The sequence below is a fragment of the Pristis pectinata genome, chromosome 1 (assembly GCF_009764475.1).
Source record: "Pristis pectinata isolate sPriPec2 chromosome 1, sPriPec2.1.pri, whole genome shotgun sequence".
In the NCBI taxonomy this organism is placed as follows: Eukaryota; Metazoa; Chordata; class Chondrichthyes; order Rhinopristiformes; family Pristidae; genus Pristis; species Pristis pectinata.
In genome coordinates, this window is record NC_067405.1 from 31,828,616 (window position 1) to 31,852,936 (window position 24,321).

The window sequence follows — 24,321 nt, forward strand, 5'->3', positions numbered from 1 at the left end:
AAGCATTATGGCTTTATGTGCACGAGCAGTTTAACCCGTTCAAATATCGAGGGCGCGCGCACAAGCAGAGCTGACGTGGCGACGCGCACGCGCTACCTCACCCCTTGTTTATATTCGGGTTCGCGCAGGGGCGCGCGTGCGTTGACACCCCAGCAGACATTGGGGGAGAGCACACATTAACTAACCCCAGCAAACATTGGGGGGGGGGCGCACGCATTGACTAACCCCAGCAAACATTGGGGGGGCGCGCATACATTGACTAACCCCAGCAAACATTGGGGGGGGCGCGCATGCATTGACTAACCCCAGCAAACATTGGGGGTGGGCGCATGCATTGACTAACCCCAGCAAACATTGGGGGGGCGCGCATGCATTGACTAACCCCAGCAAACATTGGGGGGGGGGGCGCGCATGCATTGACTAACCCCAGCAAACATTGGGGGGGGGGGGCGTACGCGTTGACTAACCACAGCAAACATTGGGGGGGGGGCGCGCACGCACGCAGGCAGGCTTCTCCGCGTCTTCTTGCGCGTGGCGCGCGCGCGCGCTCCCCGCTGCCTCTCCTCAGTGATGGGGTTCGGAGAGCAGTAGCGGTGGCAGTTGGAGGAGGAGGACGACGGTAAGCGGTCCTGCGACCTCCCCGGTCAGCGTGCGGCCGTTCCGCGGCGTCCGTGTCGCCCCAGGACGGCGGGAGTTTGGGCTCGGCGCTCGCTTCGGGTAAGGGTTGTTCGGAGTAGCCAGGCTGCGTGCGGCCTAGGCAGCTATCCGCTGGGATCCGGCAGGGAGGCGCTCCCTGAGTCAGGCCAGGCGGCGGGATGAGCGGGTTCCTCTTTGATGAAGGAAACCTCCTTTCTGAATTTATTAGATTTACCGCTAACGCTGCAGCTGCCCGGTTCGGAGTTAAATGAATGTCTTCCGTAGTAGCCCGAGCGTTGCGGACATCAATGGTTATGCACTGATAAGCTGAGGCTGGCCCGTCCCTCAGCTGCGGCAACAGACCATCCACAATAGGGTGTCCCAGCTACCTGTTCACACCACGTCGGTTCATCATTTCAAGGGCCCGCTGTGCTACCAGCGAATATAATGCAGCTTGGAGCACTTGCAGCTGAACTCGCGGGCATTTTCATATTGCGAGAGTAAAGCCTTTTCAAAAATAAACTTGCGAAAGTAGTCATCCGAGCAGAGATGCCTTGCCTCTTGCAGTGCACCTGTTGTCTGTGTGGCAGCTGGTGACTTAGAGGTTAAGTGAGGGGGAATTGAGCAGACTGTTGAGAAGTAAACATCCGACTGTTGTCAATCGAATAAATAAATAATTCGTAATCTAACCTAAAACTCGTTATAGTAGCGAAGATTTCTTGAATTATTAGAGATCTTGCCCTTCAGATGAAAATATTAAGGTAGGCCTGCTTGTATGAGTGGACTTTAAGGAATTGTTAATGGCAGTTTTCCTGGGATCCTGCTTAACATTTTATTTAGAAGTAGTTATGCAAAGTGACAAACCATTTGCATAATAATAACTACAAACAATTTCTTTCAATCATATTGAAAATGTGGTTTTTAAATACAATTTATTGTATAAACTTACAGGATTTTAATATGATTAGCTATAAAAATGTCCACAGTTGTAATATAAGACACTATGTTAGAGCATTCATTAATGTGCCACTTTGGCACGACATCTTGAATATTGTTGTATACAAAAGAATAGAGGGGGAAAAAGGTCTCATTAAGCCTGAATAATTATGTAGTGGAAAACCTTTGATCTGTAAGGGTAACTTGGAGGTTGTGATTTCAAATTGTATTAATTCCTTGTCCACTCTCCCTTAAACATGTCTGTCCATGATTCCTTGTCCCTTTCTAATAAAGCTTGAAAAGCAACCTTGCCTCACTTCTGGGTTTAATATCCAATGTCACAGTTTCGGGTAATTCACTTGCTCTGCCTATATTGGAATTGGCTATTTCTGCTGTAGGTCGTCCATGTGATTTTTTTTATTTTGTATGGTTCAGTTTTTCTCTCTCCATTAGCACAACCTGATCTGCTGGGGATCATATGCAGCCCTGCATTTTGCAACTTTTTATGTTCCTTTACTACTGCTCTCGTTTTACAGCTTTGGTTCATTTTCTCTCTTTCTAACAGCCCTATTAACCAGATGACCTCCACAGTTTTTTCCCATTGACAACCCACGTCTCATCCAATCAGAAATACTACCATTATCCTATACATCCATTCCCACTTATTTGCAACTTAAAACTAACTTATTTACTCATCATCCCAGTTCTGAAGAAGGGTATTCAACTTGAAAAATTAGCTTGCAGAATGTTTCCAACATTTTCTCTTTTTATATTTCAGTGACCTGCAATATTTGTCATCAAATCTCCTCAGTTCTGATAATTAGGATTTTCTAATATGAAATCCTTTAATTATGATTTGTGTTCTGTTGGAAACTATAGAATAAATATTTGTCATTGGTAATTGCTAAAAAATGGCAATAGAGGTTTTGTGGAAGCTTTAAAGTGTAGTTTGTTGAGATAGTGCTGAATTGCCTGTAAAGGAAAGATAAAATGTGAGCTGGCAGTTGTTAGATTTAAGATTGTGAAATGACAGTTAAGCTTATTCTCTTATTTTAGTAGTTTAGAAAATATTGGGGGCAAATTATTCCCTTAAAAATTTCCTTGAAACTGCCAATTACTTGTCAATGTAGTTGAAATAAATATTTAGATTATTTCAGTAAAATAGTACAGTTGGGTTTGGAGGGGATAAATGTAAAGCATGTTACAGTAAGGAATAAATTTGTTCCCAAAATTAATGAACGTTAACATTTTAAAGGCTTTTTGAAGATTATTCATGATCTTGCTAGTGATTTCCACAATGTGGTACAAGAAAAGGCAAAAAAACAACTTTTCTCCAACAGTTTATTACTTTTGGATGAAAAGATAGATCAAGCTGAAACACGAGATGAATTTGAATGAAAATGTCTTCCAGCCATAAACATTTGTTCTTCTGGCAGTGATCCATCATCTATTTTTGATAAATATTCTTCATCTCCACTGACCGCTCCCCTTTTCACAGCATTTTCTGGTGTAACTGCAGGAGATACAACACCTGTTCTTATCCCTTCCCACCACCCATGGACCCAAACAATTCTTTCAAGTGAAGTAACAATTCAGTTGCACTTCCACCTGGGCAGGTTCAGTCTTCAGGATTAATATTAAATGAAACAATTTTGGGTAACTTGCTTTCTTTGTTTGGATCAGAACAGGCCAATTCATTTGTAGTCTTGTCACATAGAGTTGTCCAAGTTTTTCTTTCTCGACAGACACTGCCCAATCTACTGGGCATTCCTACTGTTCTGACCTGCATTTCAGTTTTTTGCATGTCACTTTCTTTTGTTTCTTTAACTGCCCTCATTAATCTGTCAAAAGGATGGCTTCTTCAACTGCTATCACCAGTTTCCTTTGTGCTATTCACCCCTCCCCTAAGTTTAAACTTATTTATTTTCTCTCTTTCCTGGTCCTGATTAAAGATCTTCAATCTGCAATGTTAACACTATTTCCCTTTCCACAGCTGCTGATCTCCTAGGTGTTTCTGGCATCTGTAGCTTTTTTGACTTCCATATTTTGTATTGAAGTTTGTTTGTAAAGGGGTTGTATGGTAACAAATTTTTATGTAATTTTTTTGTAGATTATTTCCTGTGGTAATTGTGTAACATGTTGTATTTCAATACTTGATAGGTTGCACACACAATGTCGAGTGAAGAGGAAGCACTATAGCCAGATCTTTGAGAAGGCAGAATTCAAACACATTTACATAAATGGCAGACGAGGAAAGAAACAAAACCACAACTGTGCAGATTGGACATAGCCTTTATCTCTCTGTCATCACAAACCAGAACATGAACTTGTTTATTCGGGGAGTGGTCCTATTTTCCATTGGTGTGTTCTTAGCACTTGTATTGAACTTATTGCAGATTCAACGAAACGTTACTCTTTTTCCTCCTGATGTGATTGCCAGCATTTTCTCATCTGCATGGTGGGTTCCACCATGTTGTGGCACAGCATCTGGTAAGTAATCACATGTTCTGTGTTTATGAAACACTTGTAGTGGTGCTGATGAAGATTGTTTGAGCAAGTCAGTTTCACTTTGACAAACTATTTTGCTCTCATTCTCACTGATCCTCCTGGTAAGTACAAACTAAACTGTTAATGTCGAATTCCTGATTGAAGTTATTCTACTTCTCATTGGTAAGAGCTTGTATGAGGACAGGAGGGCAGGATTTACACACTTGCATTATTCCGGGGTGTGGGAATGGTTTATAACAATGAAGCAGCTGAAGCAATGAAGCAGCTACGTGTGATAGAAAAGGTTGAAATGGCTGAGAAAAATGGATACAGTTAAGGGTGTGACCAGATAACATCCCAGCTATAGTATTGAAAGCTTGTACTCCAGAATTAGCTGCGCTCCTAGTTGATTTGTTCCAGCACAATTACAACCCTGGCATTTACTTGACAATATAGAAAATTGCCCAGATATCTCCTGTTCACAAAAAGCAGGACAGAAGGTCAAAAGTGGGGATGATTGTCTAGCTTCTCAGCAATTGAAGCAATCCATGCCTTCGTGCAGCAGGACATTCAAACAATAAAAGTGCCAGGCAATGATGATCTCTAACAAGAGAGTCATGCCACTTATCCTTGATGTTCAATGGCACCACCATTGCTGAGTTTCCCCACTATTAAAATCTGCGACGGATGGTTGCCATTGACCAGTAACTCAATTGCATCAGCCGCATAAATGTCAATGTTATAAGACCGGATGAGAGGCTCAGTAACATGCAGTGGATGACTCATCTCGTGCTATCCCAAGACCTTTCCATCATCTACAAGGAATGAGATGAGTCATTACTGCTCTTTGTTTGTTAAATCCAATAATGCAGATTCTTCTGGTTGATTGACCAAGTCCTGGGAAATTTCTGCAAGTTTTCACCCTGTTGCTGGCTCCATGAGGTGTTAAATGTTGAGATGGCTGACAAAGAGCTAGCAGCAAATTGGGGATTTCCATGTTTATGGCTTACGTGGGAATCTACCAGAACTCCTCCATAAAATCCAGATAGTTTCACTGTTTTTGCATGTTAACAGTCCAAGCTATTTGCATTATTTCTTGATCATTTCCCCCAAGAAAATTAGAGGCAATTCAGTTTTGACATGCCATTTGTCTTTGACCTTTTCCCATTTAATTACTGCTATTCTTTTACTTGTGTGGTTACTGTTATATCTGCTCAGTTGGTGTGGTTTGAGTGGACACTAGTGTGAGACTAGTGCACTAGTACGAGAGGCAGTGCTGACTGCAGAAAATGTTATCCTTGTGAGGGTAAAGGCATGATGTATACCTCTTGAACATGGCATTTACGATCAAGAAATTCTCATGATCTACAGCCACAAGAATGGTGATGCAGTAAAAAAAACCTTTCCAGTTTATGAAATGGGGTTGGTTACATATGGGAGCCTTTATGGCCAGATAAGTGCAGTCAATGGCTGCCCACACTCATGGGAAGCCAACACTGCTGGTACATACTATTGCCTGAAGTGCCACCTGTTCCTTGCTGAGATCAGAGTAGATTAAATCTTTTTGTGAATACTGTGATGATTTTTGCAGTGGTACGTAGCAAATTCAGACACAGCAGAAATCTACTTTGGCCGGTTGATCTTGTGACAAGAAAATTTAGATCGATTGATCTTAACCATCATAGAAAGAGCAGTTCAAGCATGAGGGTATGGATGAAAGTCTTCTTGTAGCATTTGGCATATCTTTCTGACAACCTTGGTAAACCAAAGCTTGTAAAGACTTCATTCGTAAGGAGGTAGGACATACTGTTACTGAAGACTCTGCAGGAGTGGACTCTTTGCATGTCTTTGTTTCCTGCTTTTGAGGTTCTTGACTCCCACTGTGGCAAATCTTTGCCATATTATGCTTTCCTCTTGTAGGAAATCCTGTTATCTGTATCACCACTGAGGGAACCATTGAATGAGGATGTTAGCAAGTAACTACTTGAGGAAACACTCACTTAGTTTTATCATACTGTGTGGGCTAGAAATCAGTTGAGCAGCCCATGGTGAGTTCTGAAGCTGCAGATGTCAGTAGGGTGAACCTTTAAACAACAAAAAAAATGCAATGAAATGTACTCCTGGTTGTATTGTGACTTTTCATCAATAGTCATAGGTGCAAGGTTGGTAAAGGTGGAAGTGGACTTGTGTGAATAGTGATAGGCAAGTTTGGTGCTCGATAAAGGCCAGATGTACTGAGGAAAGCAGCACATGAATGCTCACAGTTCCGTTTCCCAATGGGCACTGTTGTACCTGGAAGTGATTTTTAGGGAATTCTACACTGGGTTGAATGGATTTTGTACCTGAAAATTGAGTGCTAATCAATCCATCTATTTTTCCTAAGCAAATAACTTTCTGCTCTGCTGCACCTACAGGAAATGCAGTCATTCCATTTTAAAAAAGGAGAGCTATTGTGAATAATATTATGATAGCATAAACCCCAAAAGAAATGAAAGGTGGTTAATTGGGGACATATTCATCCCAACCACAATGGCTAATTACCTGTTTTTGCTTAACCAACTTCTATTAGTTTGTGTATGTTTTTAAAAAAGTTAAACAGAAATCAATTTGTACTTTTTTTTAAAAAACATTTTCTTTATTTATTCATAGTTAAATTACCACATTTTGGAAAACTTTATAACAGTGCAATTTACTTCGTGGAAAACAAAGGAGCAAATTGTGACCAAATTTTGCTGTATGCTGCTACTTTAAATAACTACTGCAAAAATGTATGGTGTGCATGAAGTTATTTATTTCAAGTTGTAATTTAAACATGTCATGAAATTTCCACAGCAATAAAAATTGATTCCAGAGGCATATTTTTATTTTTAATACTCTCATTTTAAACAAACAACAATGAAAGTGTAACTAAATGGTGAATTTTGAAAATTGCACTCTAAGATCCTTAACTATGTGTAGTTGTTTAAAAACTGTTACTTTTTTGCTGTCCTTTGTGGTAAAGGTGCAGTGATTGACTACTGTGGTCTTGTAGAAAATGATGACACTGGTGATCTTGACCTGAGGGGCTTTAACAGAGTAAGGGGGGGGGGGGGGGAATGAAACACTGGGCAAAATGCTACTGGTAGGCAGATGCCTCCCTTTGGTCATCCTGAATAAGGAAATGTGATGCAGATTGATTTTGAGAGTAAGGATTTTGCCTGGGGAAGGAAAAAAAAGACACATTGTGTTTTTTCTTTAATAAAAAGGTAAAATAAATGAATCTTTATCCATTCCACCGGAAATTTTTCTTTATAACGTTGTAATCTTCTATGACATTTGGGATCCTAAATTTTGATGAAGCTTGTACAATACATTGATTAGTTGAGACAATCATTAAGAACTTGGTTGTAGTAAATATTGATTACAAGTTATACCTCTGCAGCATTAACTGAATACATGATTGCTGAAATAACTTGTTCATGTGTGCTTTGCTTAAACAATGCTGTTGAACTAACTGTATGCAAAAGTATGCTATTTTTGGTAATACAAATCAATGCTGTTTTCCTTTCTTTGTAGCTGTGATTGGTCTGCTTTACCCCTGCATTGACAGCCATCTGGGAGAACCACACAAATTCAAGAGGGAATGGTCCAGTGTAATGCGTTGTGTGGCAGTTTTTGTTGGTATAAACCATGCTAGTGCTGTATCCTTTGCTTACCAAACTACATAATGTAGATTTTATTCTTCTTTTATTTTGCCTGAAAACATAAATGGAATGCAGGATCTTAACATGATTTTAGAGTCTTGTTTTGTCAAGAAGTAAAATACATTTGTATCAATGAATTGATTTCTAAACATAATTGTTTTCAAAGTGAAAAGTGGCTGTTTAGAAAATGCATCAACATAGAAACTTCTATTGGAAGAGGTTTTGTTTGTATTTCTTTTATATTCATCAACTCTTTTACATTTTGGATAATATCTAGTTAATCAAAATTGCATTGTTGAATTCCCTGTTTCAAGCCTTAACCATTTTCTTATAGAAAGTAGACTTTGCCAACAATATGCAACTATCTCTTACATTAGCAGCACTTTCCATTGGATTGTGGTGGACATTTGATAGATCTCGAAGTGGTTTTGGACTTGGAATAGGAATTGCCTTTCTTGCAACGTTAGTCACTCAGCTTTTAGTCTACAATGGTGTTTATCAGTAAGTATAAGAGAGATTTAGCTATTCAAATGTCTGTGCTTTTCACCAATATGTTTTTACTGTGGACATAATTTGATTGATTTTTTTGCCTGTAGGGTATTGCAGAAAATGAATTATATGTAGATAACTCAAGTCACTTCTATAAAACTTTCTAAAGGAACTTTTCATCTAAATGTGACGCTTAAGCTAATACTTTAATGATTCATGGACCCTAGTTGAGAATTAAAATTCTTTAAAATTAGAACATTTCTATGGTGGAAGTAAGGCTCATTCTCCAACAGATGCATCTACACAGAGTGCGAGACCTACTTTGCTTTTCAGAGTTCTTCACAGAATGATTGAAGTTGGATAGAGAACTAAAATATTTGTTGTAATATGTTCTTCTGACCAACAACAACTTGAATTCATAAAAGTGCTTTTAATGTTGATAATGTCCACACTGTTTCATATGGACGTAAGGAAAAACTAGATGCCGGTTAGCCAAGAATTTGGGTAAAGTTTATTTATAGGCTTTAGTTGAATATTGGACTGAGATGTGAAATAGATTGGAGTTGGAATTTAAGAAATTATAACAAAAGGACCACAGAAGTATTTAAGTTTGGTGATAAAGTAAAATGATGTGAGGTAGGCACAGAGGTTGGTAAAAACATAGTTTCAAAGCTATTTGGCATGGAGTGTATTGCAGTCCTGTGTGATCCAGAATTTAAAAAGAAAATCCTAGAAATGCACAGCAGATCAGAAAACATCTGTGGTGAGAGAAACGGTCAATACTTCAGGGTGACCTTTCATCAGAACAGAGTAAACAACAAAACAACATGTTTTAAATTGCAGAGAAGGACAATGGAGAGAATAGTGAGAATGCCTGTAAGAAGTTGGAGTCCTGTCTTGTCCAGTTCTTGCTATATCTCAAACAGAGGGGATGGGAGTGGGAGAAAAAAAACTACCATCTTGAACTGTGGGTGGGGATGGTGGGGAGGGGAGGCTGGTAGGGGGAGCAGTAGAAAAGTGTTAGCCTGAATTAAGGAGAGGGAGAAGAATCATTTTGAACTAGACAGTGAGGTAGCATGGATACTAGCATTAATAAGCAGAGTGGAGTGGATGCTTAATGTAATGACTATCCACATATGGTATAGATATGAAAACATGTGTTTGCACATGATGTAACTCTAACTCTGAAATCAGGTCCCATGTCTGTTACTTGATTTTATTGCAATAGAAAATAGGAGACCACTTCCACAAGATAGTTCTGTAGTACACTTCAATGGTATCTCATTTCAGTAAATGTGGGGTTATCTTCCAGTGTTTTTGCTGTAGGAAAGGTGATAATATGGAGCACTGCACATTTGTTCAAAGCAACATTGGTAGATACAGAGAATCTCATTTCTTATGATGGATGAAACCAAGATAAAGGGGCATAATAAAATTTAAAGCTAAGTCACCTGAGAGGGGTTTGCAATCTTTTCATGAAAGAGAATGGAAATATGGAACTTAAAGGTGTTGAAGTGTGTGGTGCAAAGGTGGATAAATTGAGCTGAGAAGCAAATTGATTATCTGCTAGTAACATTGCAGAACAGATTTGCAGCTATATAGCCTCATTATGTTTCTGTGCCTGCTGCGGTTCTATAGACAGTGTATTGCCAGCAGCATAAGATTGTTAGCCCACTGTAAATTGTGTCTCAGTATTAGAAATGTTAAGTCATTTTAATTTTTAAATTGTAGACTCTAAATGCAGTGACAAATTGCACATTAACTGCATTCTTCCGACTATGTCTGAGCCTTCATATATTAAGAAAAAAGCTGCTTTACTATATGTCATTGCATCATAGAATGGTTCAGCACAGATCCAACCACGCATGTAAAAGAAAGTCTTTGTGCCATTGATAATTCCCTCCCCTTTATTTTTACTGTTTGACCTCTCATCGTTGACTCCTCCACCAATAGGAACAGCTTCCCACTATCCACTCTACCTTTTAGTATATCATCAGATCTCCCCTTGACCTCTAACTAAACCCAGTCTCTCTCCTGTAACTGTAGTCCCTTATTCTTGTAAATCTTTTCTGGATCCCCTCTAATGACTTCACATCCTTTCTATAAAGAGGTGATCAGAATTGAATGCAATATTCCAGTTGAGGCAGAACCAGTGTTTTATAAAGGTTCAGCATGAAATCCTTGCTTTTATATTCTGTGCCTCCATCGATAACACCCAGATAAAATTGCATATGCCTTATTAAACACCTTCTCAACATGCCCTGGGAATTTCTATAACTTGTGCATCCATTCCCAGACCCTTTTGCCCCCACACCCCTTTTAACATAGTGTCTTTTATTCCTACCAAAATGTATCATTTCACATTTCTATGCTCTAAACTTACCTGCCATACATCTGCCCATGCTGCCAGCCTATTTATATCCTTTTTGCAGTTCAGAGTATAGCTAAGTTCTATGTTCATTTGCAAATTTAGAAATTATGGCATGCACCTCCAAGTGTAGGTCATTGCTTTGTTGATCCATATTAATGTCCCTAGTGCATTCTATCATTTCACTAAAATAACCATTCACTGTGACCCTTTGTTTCTTATCCATGCTATTAATACCCTTTCTATGGCATGCGCTTTAACTTCACTTTAACTTTAAGCCTGTTATACAGTATATCATGAAGATCCCCCTGGAAGTCCATGTACATCACACTGTTTGCATTACTCTTATCAACTCTGTCCTTTACTTCATCAAAAAATTCTATCAAATTGGTTGAACTATACTGGCTTGCCTGAATGCATTTTCCTCCAGGTGACTATTAATCCTGCCTCGGATCAAAGTTTTTAAAAACATCTCCACCATACTTGTTAACCTGACTGACCTGTGGTTGGTGGGTTTATTCTTGCTCACTTTTCTTGAATAAAGAAGTAATATTTACCACTCCCCAGGCCTCTGGCATTACCTTCATATCCAAACAGAATCAAAGGATTCTGGTTAGTGCCCCCTATCATTTCCTCTTGCACTTTCTTTAAAATCCTATGATGCATCCAACGTTCTAATACCTCCAGGCAGTTAATTTTTAAAGTATCCACTATCACGTCACTTTCCTCCTTCACTATTACTTTGGAATCACTGTCTTCCCTGATGAAAACAGATGCAGAGTCCTCATTCAGTACCTTAACACTGCCCTCAGCGCCCATGTGCAAGTTCCCATTTTTATCCTGAATGTACTCCACTCCTCCATGAATTACTGTTTTGCTCTTTAGTTGCAAATGGGTCACTTTTGGATTCCAATTCATGTTGGCAGTTAATTTTTTCCTCATGTAGTCTTTATCTCTTGCTTCTCCATATCTCTCCCACTTATTGGTGATCTATAGAATGCACTCATCAGTAATGTTCCCTCAACTGTTTCTTAGCTCTAACTGAATAACTTCTGCCTATGACTCCTCTGTGCCATTCTATCTCCAGCATTGTAATTTTTTTTTATCAACACTGCTACTTTGCCTTCTTTCTTTCCTTCCCTATCTTTGCTGAAATCAAGGAATACTTAAATATTTGAGCAAGTTTCTTTTCTCTCCACCACAGCATATTCTCACATGGTTACATATTCCCGTACTTCACTAACCTTATTTTTCACAATCCACTCATTTACTATACATGTGTAACAAAAAAAAGTTTTATTATTTCTGTTTTCACTTATCCAAATAAAATCATGATGTTGACTTAATCTAGTATGAAGTGGTAGAGACAGATACGATGTGCGTAAAAAGAGGGGTTCTTGAAACAGTACGTGGAGAGTCCATCTGGAGGAGAGAACATACTGGACCTAGTTTTGGGAAATGAGCCAGGCAGGTGACAGACCTGATAGTGGGTGAACATTTTGGGATTAGTGACCACAACTCATTACGTTTTAAGGTAGTTATGAACAAGGATAAAATTAGGTCTTGCAGGAAGGTGCTAAATTGGGGGCGGGCAAATAACAACAGGATAAGATGGGAGCTAAGGGGCATTGATTGGGAGCAGCTACTGTTGGACAAGTTCACGTCTGACGTGGGAGTTGTTTGAAGACCAGCTGATCAGAGTTGAGGATTGGCATGTTCAGGTAAGGAGCAAGGACAAGGATGGTAAGGTAAGGGAACCTTGGATGACCTGAGAGGTTATAAACTTGGGAAGAAAAAGGAATCTAAGATTTAGGAAGCTAAAATCAAACTGGGCCCCTGTGGAATATAAAGATAGCAGGAAAGTGCTCAAGCAGGTGATTAGGAAAGCCAAAGGAAGCAATGAAATGTCCTTAGTGAGCTGGGTCAAGGATAATCCCAAGGCATTTTATACTTAAGAAGAAAAATAAGGAGAGGGTATGACCACAAGGATAAAGGAGGGAGTTTGTGCTTGGAGTACTAAATGAGTACATCATTTAGTACTTTAGCCGCTTACTCTAACTCCAAGCACAAATTCCCTCCTTTATCCTTCAGACATTCAGAAGAGATAGATGCGTGGAATCCAGGGTGAATTGCAAGTTTGGATTTGGAACTGGCTTGCCCATGGAAAACAGAGTAGGGGTAAAGGCTGTTATTCTGGTTGGAGGCCTGGGACCAGTGGTGTTCCGCAAGGATCAGTGCTGGGGACCTCTGTTTGTGATATATATCAATGATTTGGATGAAAATGTAGATGTTTGCGAGTTAGCAAGTTTGCGGATGACACCAAGATTGTGGACATTGTAAAGGACTATCAAAGAATACAGGGAATATAGATCAGTTGCAGAGAAGTGGCAGATAGAATTTAATCGGGCAAGTGTGAGGTTGGAGAAAGTATACAGTTAATAGTAGGCCCCTTAATAGCATCGAGGTACAGAGGGATCTTAGGCTCCAGATTGATAGTTCACTGAAAGTGGCAACACAAGTGGATAAGGTGGTAAAGGAAGGTGTATGGAATGCTTGCCTTCATTGGTAGGGGTGTTGAGTATAAGAGTAAAGAAGTCATGCTGCAGTTATATAAAACTTTAGTCAGACCACACTTGGAGTATTGTGTGCAGTTCTGGTCACCCCATTATTAGAAAGGATGTAGAGATTGTGGAAAAGGTGCAGAAGAGGTTTACCAAATGCTGCCTGGATCAGCAGGTATGAATTATAAGGACAGATTGGAGAAACTTGGGTTGTTCTCCATAGAGCATCAGAGGCTAAGGAGAGACCTGATAGAGGTGTTTAAAAATGAGAGGCATAGATAGGATAGACGGTCAGAATCTGTTTCCTCGGGTAGAAATGTCAAACACCAGAGGACATGCTTTTAGGGTGGTGGGGGGGGGGGGGGGGGGTGGTGGGCAGGTTAAAGGTGATGTGAGAGGCAAGTTTTCTTCATGCAAAGACTGGTTGATGCCTGGAATGGGTTACCAGGGATAGTAATGGAAATGGGCAGTTTGGTGGAGTTTGAGGCATTTAGATAGACACATGAATAAGAAAGGAATGGAGGGATATGGATGATGAACAGGAGGAGGATATTCAGTATAAATCGGCATCAAGATGAGTACAACATCATGGGCTGTCTGGTGCTGTACTGTTCTATGATAGAGGTGTTTAAGAGGGTCTTGGATAGGCACATGAATATGCAGAGAATGGAGGGATATGGCCCATGTGCAGGCAGAAGGAATTGGGTGTTATTAGCTTAATTAGTTTAGCACAACATCATAGGCTGAAAGAACCTGTTCTTGTGCTTGGTCTGTGTTCTAAGTGAGTTCCCTATTTTGTTCTGCATTTTAGCCTTTAGTTTTATCTCAATTCTTCCTGAATCTGACTCCCATTTGTTGATGCATTCTTGCATTCTTATCCTGTACAATGTGTCTCTTTACAATGCACTCTCGCCTGCAGTATTGCCTTTTCATTCCTGCGTACTCTGTCACTTGAACTCCTGCCTCCTGCTTCCACTCTAGTTTTCTCCCCTGCTGTTTCTACCTTAGCACTCCCCCCCCCCCCCCCCCCCCCCCCCCCCCCATTAAAACTAATTAAACCCTACTCAATAGGCCTAGCAAGCTCACCTGCTAGGATGTTGGTCCTGTCCCTGTTGAGGTGCAACCCAGCTGGCTTGTAGAGGTCCCACCTTCCTGAGAAACTGTTCCAATTCCTCAGGAATCTAAAGCTATCCCTCTTATGCTATCTCTCCAGCCACATAGTCATCTGCTTTCCCTTCATGTTTAAACGCTGCCTAACGTGGCACTGATAGTAAACTGAATATTGCTACCTTTTGACATCGTGCTTTTCAACTTTCCTTGCTCTCTAAACTGCCTGAAAGGCCCCATTCCTCTGTCCATGTCATTGGTACCAATGACATGAGCTCCAGCCATTCACCTTCACCCTTCAAGTTGTTTTGCAGCCATTCTGTGATTGCCTTCCTGGTGCCAGGCTATGTATCCTTCTGGAGTTTGATATATGACCACAGAAATACCTATCTTTTCCTTTAACTGTTGAATCCCCTATTGATCTTTCATGTTTCTTTCATCCCTCCTGTTCAGCCAAGCCATTGGAAATACACCACTCCTGGCTTTGATTGCACTCTGAGAGTGGCACAGCAGCACTGCAGGTAATGCAAGTGTCTCACAGCTCCAGTAATTAGATACAGACCTCTGATGTCTGTGGAGTTTGCATGTTCTCCCTGTGACTGCATGGGTTTCACTAGTGTGTCCTGGTTTCCTCCTACATCCCAAACACGTGCTAGTTGTAAGCTACTGTCAGTTGCCCCCTGTGTGGCTGGCTGATTGAAATGGTGGGGGGGCAATGGTATTAATGGACATGTAAGGAAATAATTGGGGAGATGGATTGATGTGAGAGCTGACATGGACTCAAGTGATTGAAAGGCCTCCTATGTTGTATGGAAATATGGTTAATGTACAGTTAACCATCATCTCCAGCAGTATCCAAAAGGGAAAATCTGTTAGCAAGTGAGATTGACTCAGGACTCTTGCACTAACTGCCTGGACCCATTTTCCTCAGTCTGTCTGGTAGTTAACCACGCTTTCTCTGCCTGCTCATGCTTAAGCTGTGATGTGACTGCCTCCTTAATTGTGCTGGCCACGAAATTCTCAGCTTCATGGATGTACTGCAGTGACTCCATTCAATCTCCAGAACACAGCTCTAGGTGTTGCACCTAGAGCTTCCTGCACGTGATCATCTGGAAGTATCCATAACCTCCCCCACAGTGTGGAATTTGCATTCCACTCAGCCAAGCTGCCCTGTCATGTCTCACCCTTGCTAATAACTTGTACATTTAAGAGCATCAGAAAAGGCTTATTACATGACTTGCACCAATGCCACACTATTGGGCCAAAGGCCAATGTAATTTTCCTCCTGACCTTGCTCGTCAAAGCCTTGTTACTTACGAAAGTCCACACTTTGAAGACTGTTACACTCCAAGGACTGCTTTGTGAATTCTCTTTATTTAGTTCCTACCTCCCATTTCCCAAACTTTGGTCCCAATTTAGCCTCAACTGAGGCTACAATTGACTACCCTGACTCCAGCCCTGACCACAAGCCTGGTTGTGATTGCCAGTCAGTCCCTAATTCTGACTGCTGGCCCTTTTCCCTTTGAAACCCCTGCCCCACCACTCCCTCTGGATTAGACCCCAGATGTTTGGTAGTCATTCCAGATGGGCTTGTTACTTGCATGTTGTAAAATGGTGCATCAGTGAAGGAAAGTGTGTAAGGATCCCTTGGTAGTGTCTAATATCTTGTGTGAATCTCCAGGCTTGAGTCCTTTGAAGTATTAAGGATTACTCAGAGGAAAGCAGGCAGAGTATGGCTGCCCAGAAGGGGAGAAAGAAACAAAATTCTAGTTGGATCTAGGAACAGCTCTGTAACTCAGTATTGCTTAGGATGTTTTCACATCAGGTTCAATGCATTTTAGCTGGGAATTTTGTATTTTTATGTTCTTTCCTCATTGATGTAGACTGTAGGACTAAAAACAGAAAATACATATGATCAAAAAGATGTTAAAAATGTCCAATACAGATTAATCATGAACATACAAGCAAGTAACTATGCTGTGGGTAAATGTCTGACTGTTTGAGGTGAATTAAATTAGACATGATTGCCTGCAAATGGTAATTACAAATTATCTTTTTTAAAAACAGCATACAAAAGATCAGATCACAAAAAGTTAGCGATCAAAATAGTTAATCTGTCTGCACATTAATAATCCCTAATGCTTACGTTAAAGTAAAGCCAGAGCTCAGTTCCTCAGCAATATTTTATGAAAGAGTTCAGCCTTCTTTTTATTCCTTGGTTCCTGTATCTCCTTTGATATCATTGTCTAGCATCGACTTCTTGTTACGCTATAGTGGCATTTATGGATGTCCTGATAACTTCGTCAATTCCAGTAACTTGGTGTAACAGAATGTGTAAGTACAAAATAGCAGGTTCTCTTGAAAATATTGCCATTTAAAACAGTTATCTGCTGTAGCCCAGGGAACCTTGACCAAGGGATCCTTTATACTGAAAGTACTGCATTGTTCTCACTTATATTCTTTAATATACAAGACAGACTTTAAAAGATAATAAAGTGATTGATGTTTCCCTAATAGTTAAACTAATCTGGTAACTTTTTTACATCAGTCAAACTTTGCTCTTGATTTTTACTATCATTTGGATGGGGTAAATTACAGCTTATGCCCAAATGCAAAGCGAATGTCTGGCTTTCTGTCTGTCCCTCCCTTTGTATAGCAGTACCTTTTGAAGCCCCTTTAAAGTACATTCTAATCCTATTTAATCATTCAAGTTTAAAAATGTTTTTCAGATTTTAGCTTTATCACTAAGTTGTGGGGAAGGCGAGTGCATAGAGCCATAGAAACAGCATGAAAACAGGCCCCTTGGCTCACTATGCACCGAACATCAGGCACCCATTTTTACACTAATCTTACCTTAACCTATTTTATTCTTCAAACATTCCCATCAATTCCCCCCCCCTTCCTTCCCTCCCCCCTCCCAAATTCTTCTATTGACTTACACTATAGGGGCAATTCAGAGTTGCCAGCTTATCTTACCATTTCACACATTTTTGGGATGTGGGACAAAACTGGACCATAAAAGGAAACCCACGTGATCTCAAGGAGAATGTGCACTGGACATCTGGGTCTCTGGCACTGCGAGGCAGCAGCTCTACAGCTGCACCACTGTGCCACTTTTTATGTCTTAACGAGTATCAGTTTGAAAACAATGGTAATTTTACCACCACTAACTCAATAAAACAAGCAACTAATTTAATTAGAAAAGGGTGAACTGTTTCTTAGAGCATTGCTGATGAATTGCGCTCCATTGTTACTTTAATTGAGGCATTAGTGATCACTGATGTCCAGACAGGGGTTGGACATTTTGTTAAATAAGTTGTTTTTAACTGGAATATGATTGCCTATAAACTAAATAGTGGTTACATATACTATCTAATTAAACTAAAGCGGTTAGCGCAACGCTATTATAGTGCCAGCGATCGGGGTTCGATTCCCGTCGCTGTCTGTAAGGAGTTTGTATGTTCTCCCGTGTCTGCATGGGTTTCCTCCAGGTGCTCCAGTTTCCTCCCATATTGCAAAGACGTACGGGTAGGTTAATGTGGGTTTAAAATGGGCGGCGCGGACTTGTTGGGCCGGAAGGGCCTGTTACCACGCTATAAATAAAATTAAAAAAAAAAATTTACCCAAGTTTCCAATTATAGAAATTTTACTTTACCTATGAATTGTTTTGGCCACTTTTACCAATAGGAAATAAAATTGATCAAAGAAGGCATTAGTGATGGATATTGCAGCCATGAGGTACGAGGTAGAAACATAAAGTTGTCATTAATGAGTTGGTACTTTTGCTATGTTCTCCAGAGGCAGTGGTCTAAAATTGAGCTAACTTGATCTACAAGTGAATACATTTTGCCAAACAGACTTGGAAAAGAGTGAAATCCAAGAATTAAATTTTACAGTGTCATCCTTTTGTTGCGATAAATTTCAATGATCCAAGTCTTAAAGGGAAAAAAAATCTTGTCTCAATTTGCTGCCTTGCCAGATTTGGTGCTGAAAGTCAGGTCCCAGAATTCATATGGGTTCCATTAGTGATGTAATGGCATATTGTGCATCATGAAATCATTTTGCTTAATCTCCCACTAATTGCATTATCACCCTAACATTAAAAAGTGCATTTTCATACTGTTAGCATTTTACAATCAAAAGTGAAATTTGTTAAGAGTGCAGTTATGTTTTGTTATCGTGGCTTATGTAGCTAATTATTGCAGGTATTTCGGATAGTTTAATTGCTTCATTACCCTTGATAATGAAAAGCAGAGCTTGTAAGCTTTGAAGTTTTTCTCTACTGCAGGAGACTGAGACTTCAAAGCTTTGGCTGCCACTTCCAATAAAAATTCTGTCCATTGGGAAAAGAGTGGAGGAAAAAAGTTTGGCCTGGGGTGGCAGAATGAGTAATATTTTTGGAAAAGACTTCCCACATTTTTCAACCAGATACTTTTGTGTAGTTTTAATTGTGGACAAAAGTTTATTGTGACTGAACAAATAGATCCAGAATATATTCTGTTCACATTTGAAATAATTTTGACCATTTAAGGTCTCTTCATTCAACAACTGTAATGTTACAAAGCTATCCTGCAGGTAGAAAACAAAATTGCCAATTTGATGACTCATTGAAATATGAAAAATAATTTTTGATCATAGATACCAAGTGGTTTATTGCAACAAATAATTCTCTATTGCATTTTAATCACTCCTATGGATAGGAATAAATAAATATAATATTCCATTGCATAGAAAGTAAATGTTAGAGTTAACACAGTTCATGTAAACTTCAGCACTAATTTGTATCGCCTGAAGGGTTTGGAGACTTTTTTCCCTTTATTGACCCTGTAAGGCTGTAGAGAAGTGTCTTTTCAAAATGCTTCGATTATCATGGTTTGGGGCAGATTTTATGATCCAGTCAGTCTTTTGCCTGCAAGATTTTGTATGTTTGGTTATGGGAATATTGAGTGTAAAGTTTTTTTTTGAGACCCCATCTCCTGGGTAAGTGTATATTACTAATTTATGTGAAAACATAAAACATATTGCTATAAGATTAATCATGCAGTTGTGCTGCAGTAACTTTTTGAAATCAAAATCTACTGGTCATGGTGGTTGTGTTTAAAAATACAAGCTTTTAAGTTTCCTGGCAACATTGATCACCATTATTTAGATCAATCTACTTTTAATCTATTCTGTGCACAAGCCAAATTTATCATCTACACAAATAGTTGCAAATTAGCAGTCATTAGTTGAGGGAAAAAGCCAAAGCAAAGTTAACAGTTGATGCGGGAGAAATCATAGATGAAACACTTTCACCTCTGCCTGAAATAATAAATGAAGTTGGTGCTGTGATTTTGTTTTTGTATAAGAAACATTTAGGTGAGCACTTGAAATGCTAGAGCATAGAAAACAGTAGTCTGAGTGATGAAAAATGGGATTAATATTGAATCGGTACTTGATGACTGGCATGGACACGGTGGGCTGAAGGGCCTGTTTCTATGCTGAATGAATCTCTGTGACTCTGAAAATAGTTTTTGTCAGCGTAAATTAAATTTGGTGAATTGACCACGTTTATTAGGTAAGAGAAACAGAGTTAGTGTTTCTCGACTTTACTAGTTGTGACAAAGGATCTTTGACAGAATTGTTAACTTTGTTTTTCCTTCTATCGATGCTGCTTGACCTGCTGAGTGTTTCCTCTGTTTGTTTCTCTTATTTGAGATTTCCAATATCTTTTATAAATTTTGATTTCTTCAGAAATGCTTTCTGAGAATTAATTCCTGTGCCTGAAAGATTGATTTTGTTAGTCATGCACCTTTTTTATAGGATTCAATCCTTACTGATAAATTCATAATAAATATTATAGAGGGATAATTGTTTATTTTCCAATGCACAGCTGCTTTACTGAATTTACATTAGAGTTTTGAGTCAATTGTATATAAGGATTCTGGTTTTGCTTATTACATCTTGTTTTGCAGATACACATCTCCGGACTTCCTGTATGTTCGGTCTTGGTTACCTTGTATATTCTTTGCTGGTGGAATAACAATGGGAAACATAGGACGCCAGTTAGCAATGGTGAGTGAAGGGGATTTTGCCTTTACCAACATGTTGACTTCAAAGCTCCAATAAATTGGTGAAACTTGATTTTTTTTTCAAAACTGACAGTTGTGATTGAATTTTTAAGGAAAATTATTTATCTTTATCTATCTACTATTACTTCAATCAGCTTAGTTATATCAAAGATAATACAAACCAAGAGCTGCCACCTTTTGACAGCTGTAGTCCCTTGGGATAGGGAGTTCCAGGATTTAGCCCAGCAGTGATGAAGGAACAAAGATCTATGATGCAAGTCAAAGTCAAGTTTATTGTCATATGCACAAGTACATGTATGCACAGGTGCAATGAAAAACTTCTTTGCAGCAACATCACAGGCACAATATGATAAAATGTATAGTGTTGTTAAGTAAAAGGGTGTTGTGATCAGATTAGATGTAACATTAGATTGTTTTGGAAGAAACGTAAATGAAGGTAGCAGAATTGTTTTTTAATATTGTTGAACTCATTGTTGCTGTCACAAGGTTATAATATTGTTAGTCTAAAATTGAGGTGCTATTCCTTGAGCTTGCATTGAAACAGTGTATGATGACATTAGAGTGGGAGTTGGATGGAGATTTAACCCAGGCGCCCACATATTTGAGGTAGTATTGGGGACTAAATGCAGGTGTCCTACAGTGCTTAACAAACTGGAATATTCAACTTGCTTCATCCAAGTCATTAATATGATGAAAAAAACTGAGGTCCCAGAGCAGATCCATGGGGAACACCACTTGTCACATTCTGCTACACCAGCTAGGAGCAATTCTGGAAGAAAGCGAAGTAGATTTGAAAATGGAAATGCAAGGATAGATCAATGCTATGGAGCTGCAAACAGTCCATTTCCAAAACTCATGAAGTTAAATGAATTAGGTAAAAATCAATATTTTGTAGATCTGTAAGTGGTAGAACATTGACATCCCAATTTTGTTATTTGTTTTACATTCCAGTTGAATTTATAAAAACCATAGAACAATACAGCACAATACAAGCCCTTCGGCCCACCATGTTGTGCCGACCTTTAAACCACGCCTAAGACTATCTAACCCCTTCCTCCCATATATCCTTCTATCTTAAATTCCTCCATATGCTTATCTAACAATCTCTTGAACTTGACCAACGCATCAGCCTCCACCACCACCCCAGGCAGCGCATTCCATGCACCAACCACTCTCTGGGTGAAAAACCTCCTTCTGATATCTCCCTTGAACTTCCCACCCATTACCTTAAAGCCATGCCCTTTTGTATTGAGCATTGGTGCCCTGGGAAAGAGGTGCTGGCTGTCCACTCTATCTATTCCTCTTAATATTTTGTATACCTCTATTATGTCTCCCCCATCCTCCTTCTCTCCAATGAGTAAAGCCCTAGCTCCCTTAGTCTCTCCTCATAATCCATACTCTCCAATCCAAGCAGCATCCTGGTAAATCTCCTCTGCACCCTTTCCAACGCTTCCACATCCTGACTATAATGAGGCAACCAGAATTGGACACAGTACTCCAAGTGTGGTCTAACCAGAGTTTTGTAGAACTGCATCATTACCTCGCAGCTCTTAAACTCAAGCCCACGACTTATGAAAGCTAACATCCCATAAGCTTTCTTAACTACCCTATCCACCTGTGAGGGACCTATGAATTAGATTTTGAGTGAACATGCATTGAACTGTTCATAAATCAGTACTATCTGAATGCACATATGAACCATTACCTCTTTATATTTTCTCTGATTACAGTACGAGTGTAAAGTTATTCCAGAGAAACCTCATCAAGATTGAAGTAATATTATGGAAATTTGAAGATTTCAAATAGACAATTGGAAATCAGGATGATATGCCAAATGAATGTAAAAAGCTGTAAATAATGGTTGCAATATGAAATTGCAGAAGCTGCAGTTTTGTTTTTACTTATTCACTCTGCTACATGGAATGCAATCTGTGATTGCTGGTGGTATAAAAATGTTTTGTTAGAACTATTGTATGGATAATATATGTGCAAGACCATAAATCTATGTGCAACTCTGGACTCATTTTTAGAACATAGAAGATGTTTTTATTTGCACATGTGTGGTAACCCTATATGTATTTAATCTGAGCAAAAAACTGAATTTTTACTCATTTAAGATACTCATAAGGCAGAATCCTGCAGTTATTTAGTTAGCTTAATTTTTAAACACTTTTTTTAAAACAAAAACTAAGTTCTATTTTCTCATTTCACCAGTTGGCATGTCTGTTTAGAAAGTTCAGGAGATTCAACAAAGTTTAATTTAAGTACAACATTATTATTCCTGATTTTTAAGATATTTACTATATAGGTAATATTTCATGCTTTACAAGAAATGTAATTATCTGAACCTCCTGGCTCCTCCCCATTTTTAGAGTTCTGCTTGTAGCAGAAGAAAAAAATATTTACAGATGCATGAAACTGCTTTCACCAATATATATTTACACAAATGTGTGATGTTACTTAAGCAATATGCTGTTTATTGATACTTCAAAACATTGTGAGCACAGCAATTTGCTTTAAAAAAAGAACAGGACTTCGATATCTCCTTCAGCATTTACTGTTGAATATTTTGTGAAAAAAATTAAGAATGTCTTTTGCTGTATATATTTTGTTTAGAATAAAGAAAATTAATTTGTGGAATGAGCACCTTTTATGGAAGCCAAATTAATCAGTTTCAGTTAAATGAAGGTATTTATAGTGCAAATTGTTTTTATTTGTTCTGTTTTATTCATCCAAACAAAGGAATACACATAAAATATCCAATTTTAAGTGGGAGTAAAATAATTTGGCCTCTTGGGTATTGTAGACCAATTTATTCTGAATACTTCAGAACGTATTTCAATAAAGCTAGCTGCTGCTGCCCTGTAGTGCAACAAAATATTTTATTCTTAAACATTTTCTTCTAGTTGTACAACTCAACCCTTGTTGGCTTTTAATAGCAATTGGCAGTGATTACAAAAAAAAAGTTAAAAGGAAACTTTTGAAGACAAAAGCTTCCTGATTGTGTAGGATTGTGGAATGAATGTAAACACACATGGGATTATTTTATACTGTCAACTGTTCTCTACAGAATTGCTTACTCTACGTGTCTAAATCTTGTATTTTGCTGCATCTAAACAAATGACTAATTCTTTGCTGATATATTTAACCTACTTTGTGGCAATACCAAAATTTGAAGTGTCAATTGATAGGATTTTTGGGTTAGCAGTTACATGGATGGAACCTCATTAATGCAATGCATTTAGTCACTTTAACTAAAATGAAATAGCTGACTGCAAAGTTTTATATCGTATTTTCTTCATATGCTCATTCTTCAGGTTTGCGGCTTTTCAATATACTTTGAACAGGTTATGCCCAGATTTTTGCAAAGTAAAACACTGACAAATGAAAACTTTTCAGTGTACTATTTAACAACTAAATGTTAAAACTGTCAAGATTTTATTTTGTCAATTAAAGTAGAATTCAAATACTTTTTCAAATAGAATTCAAATATTAACCATGAAATGTTTCAACAGTGTTTAAGATGTGTTTTCCTTATTTTGATTTGCCTGTATGCAAAAGGAGCTAGAGATTCCACTAGCCATAGTGTGGTATCACAGTGGTTATGGAAATTAGGGGGTAAATGTATGATACTTTAAAAATAAAATGACATATTTTTCACAATAAATGTTTACATTGCAAGTGTGGAATTTCTTGTTCTTAATGCCAAAATGTATTTTTGGCAAAATATTGTTGTATCTTGCCCTTAATGTTTGATTATATTAAGTTTACAGAGATTAATCCTTAATTGCCATTTATTAGCCAACTTGCCTCCATGTCACCAAAATCGGCCAGTGTTTTTGTTTCTCAAATACATTTAAATTTTTCCTCTTTTGCTGGCACTAATTTAAAAACTTGAAAATATTAGCAGACCCTGGTATAAAAGCTGCAACTGTGAAGAGAGAAACTGAATTAACATTACAGATCTCTCCATGAGTATTTCC

At 38.7% G+C, this 24,321-nt stretch overlaps 1 protein-coding gene across 2 annotated transcripts; it reads left to right on the forward strand.

The window, feature by feature from the left end:
- Positions 1-323: 323 nt before the first annotated feature.
- On the forward strand, positions 324-24,005 carry insig2 (insulin induced gene 2). Of its 2 annotated transcripts, none has more exons than XM_052034922.1 (6): positions 324-717; positions 3,733-4,062; positions 7,615-7,739; positions 8,077-8,243; positions 20,222-20,321; positions 22,069-24,005. In XM_052034922.1, exons 2-6 carry the CDS (start codon positions 3,813-3,815, stop codon positions 22,108-22,110), a joined length of 684 nt encoding a protein of 227 aa, XP_051890882.1. In that variant the 5' UTR covers positions 324-717; positions 3,733-3,812; the 3' UTR covers positions 22,111-24,005. The 2 variants fall into 2 exon arrangements, with proteins under 2 accessions (XP_051890882.1, XP_051890961.1); XM_052035001.1 differs by having other exon boundaries at positions 488-619.
- Positions 24,006-24,321: the final 316 nt, after the last annotated feature.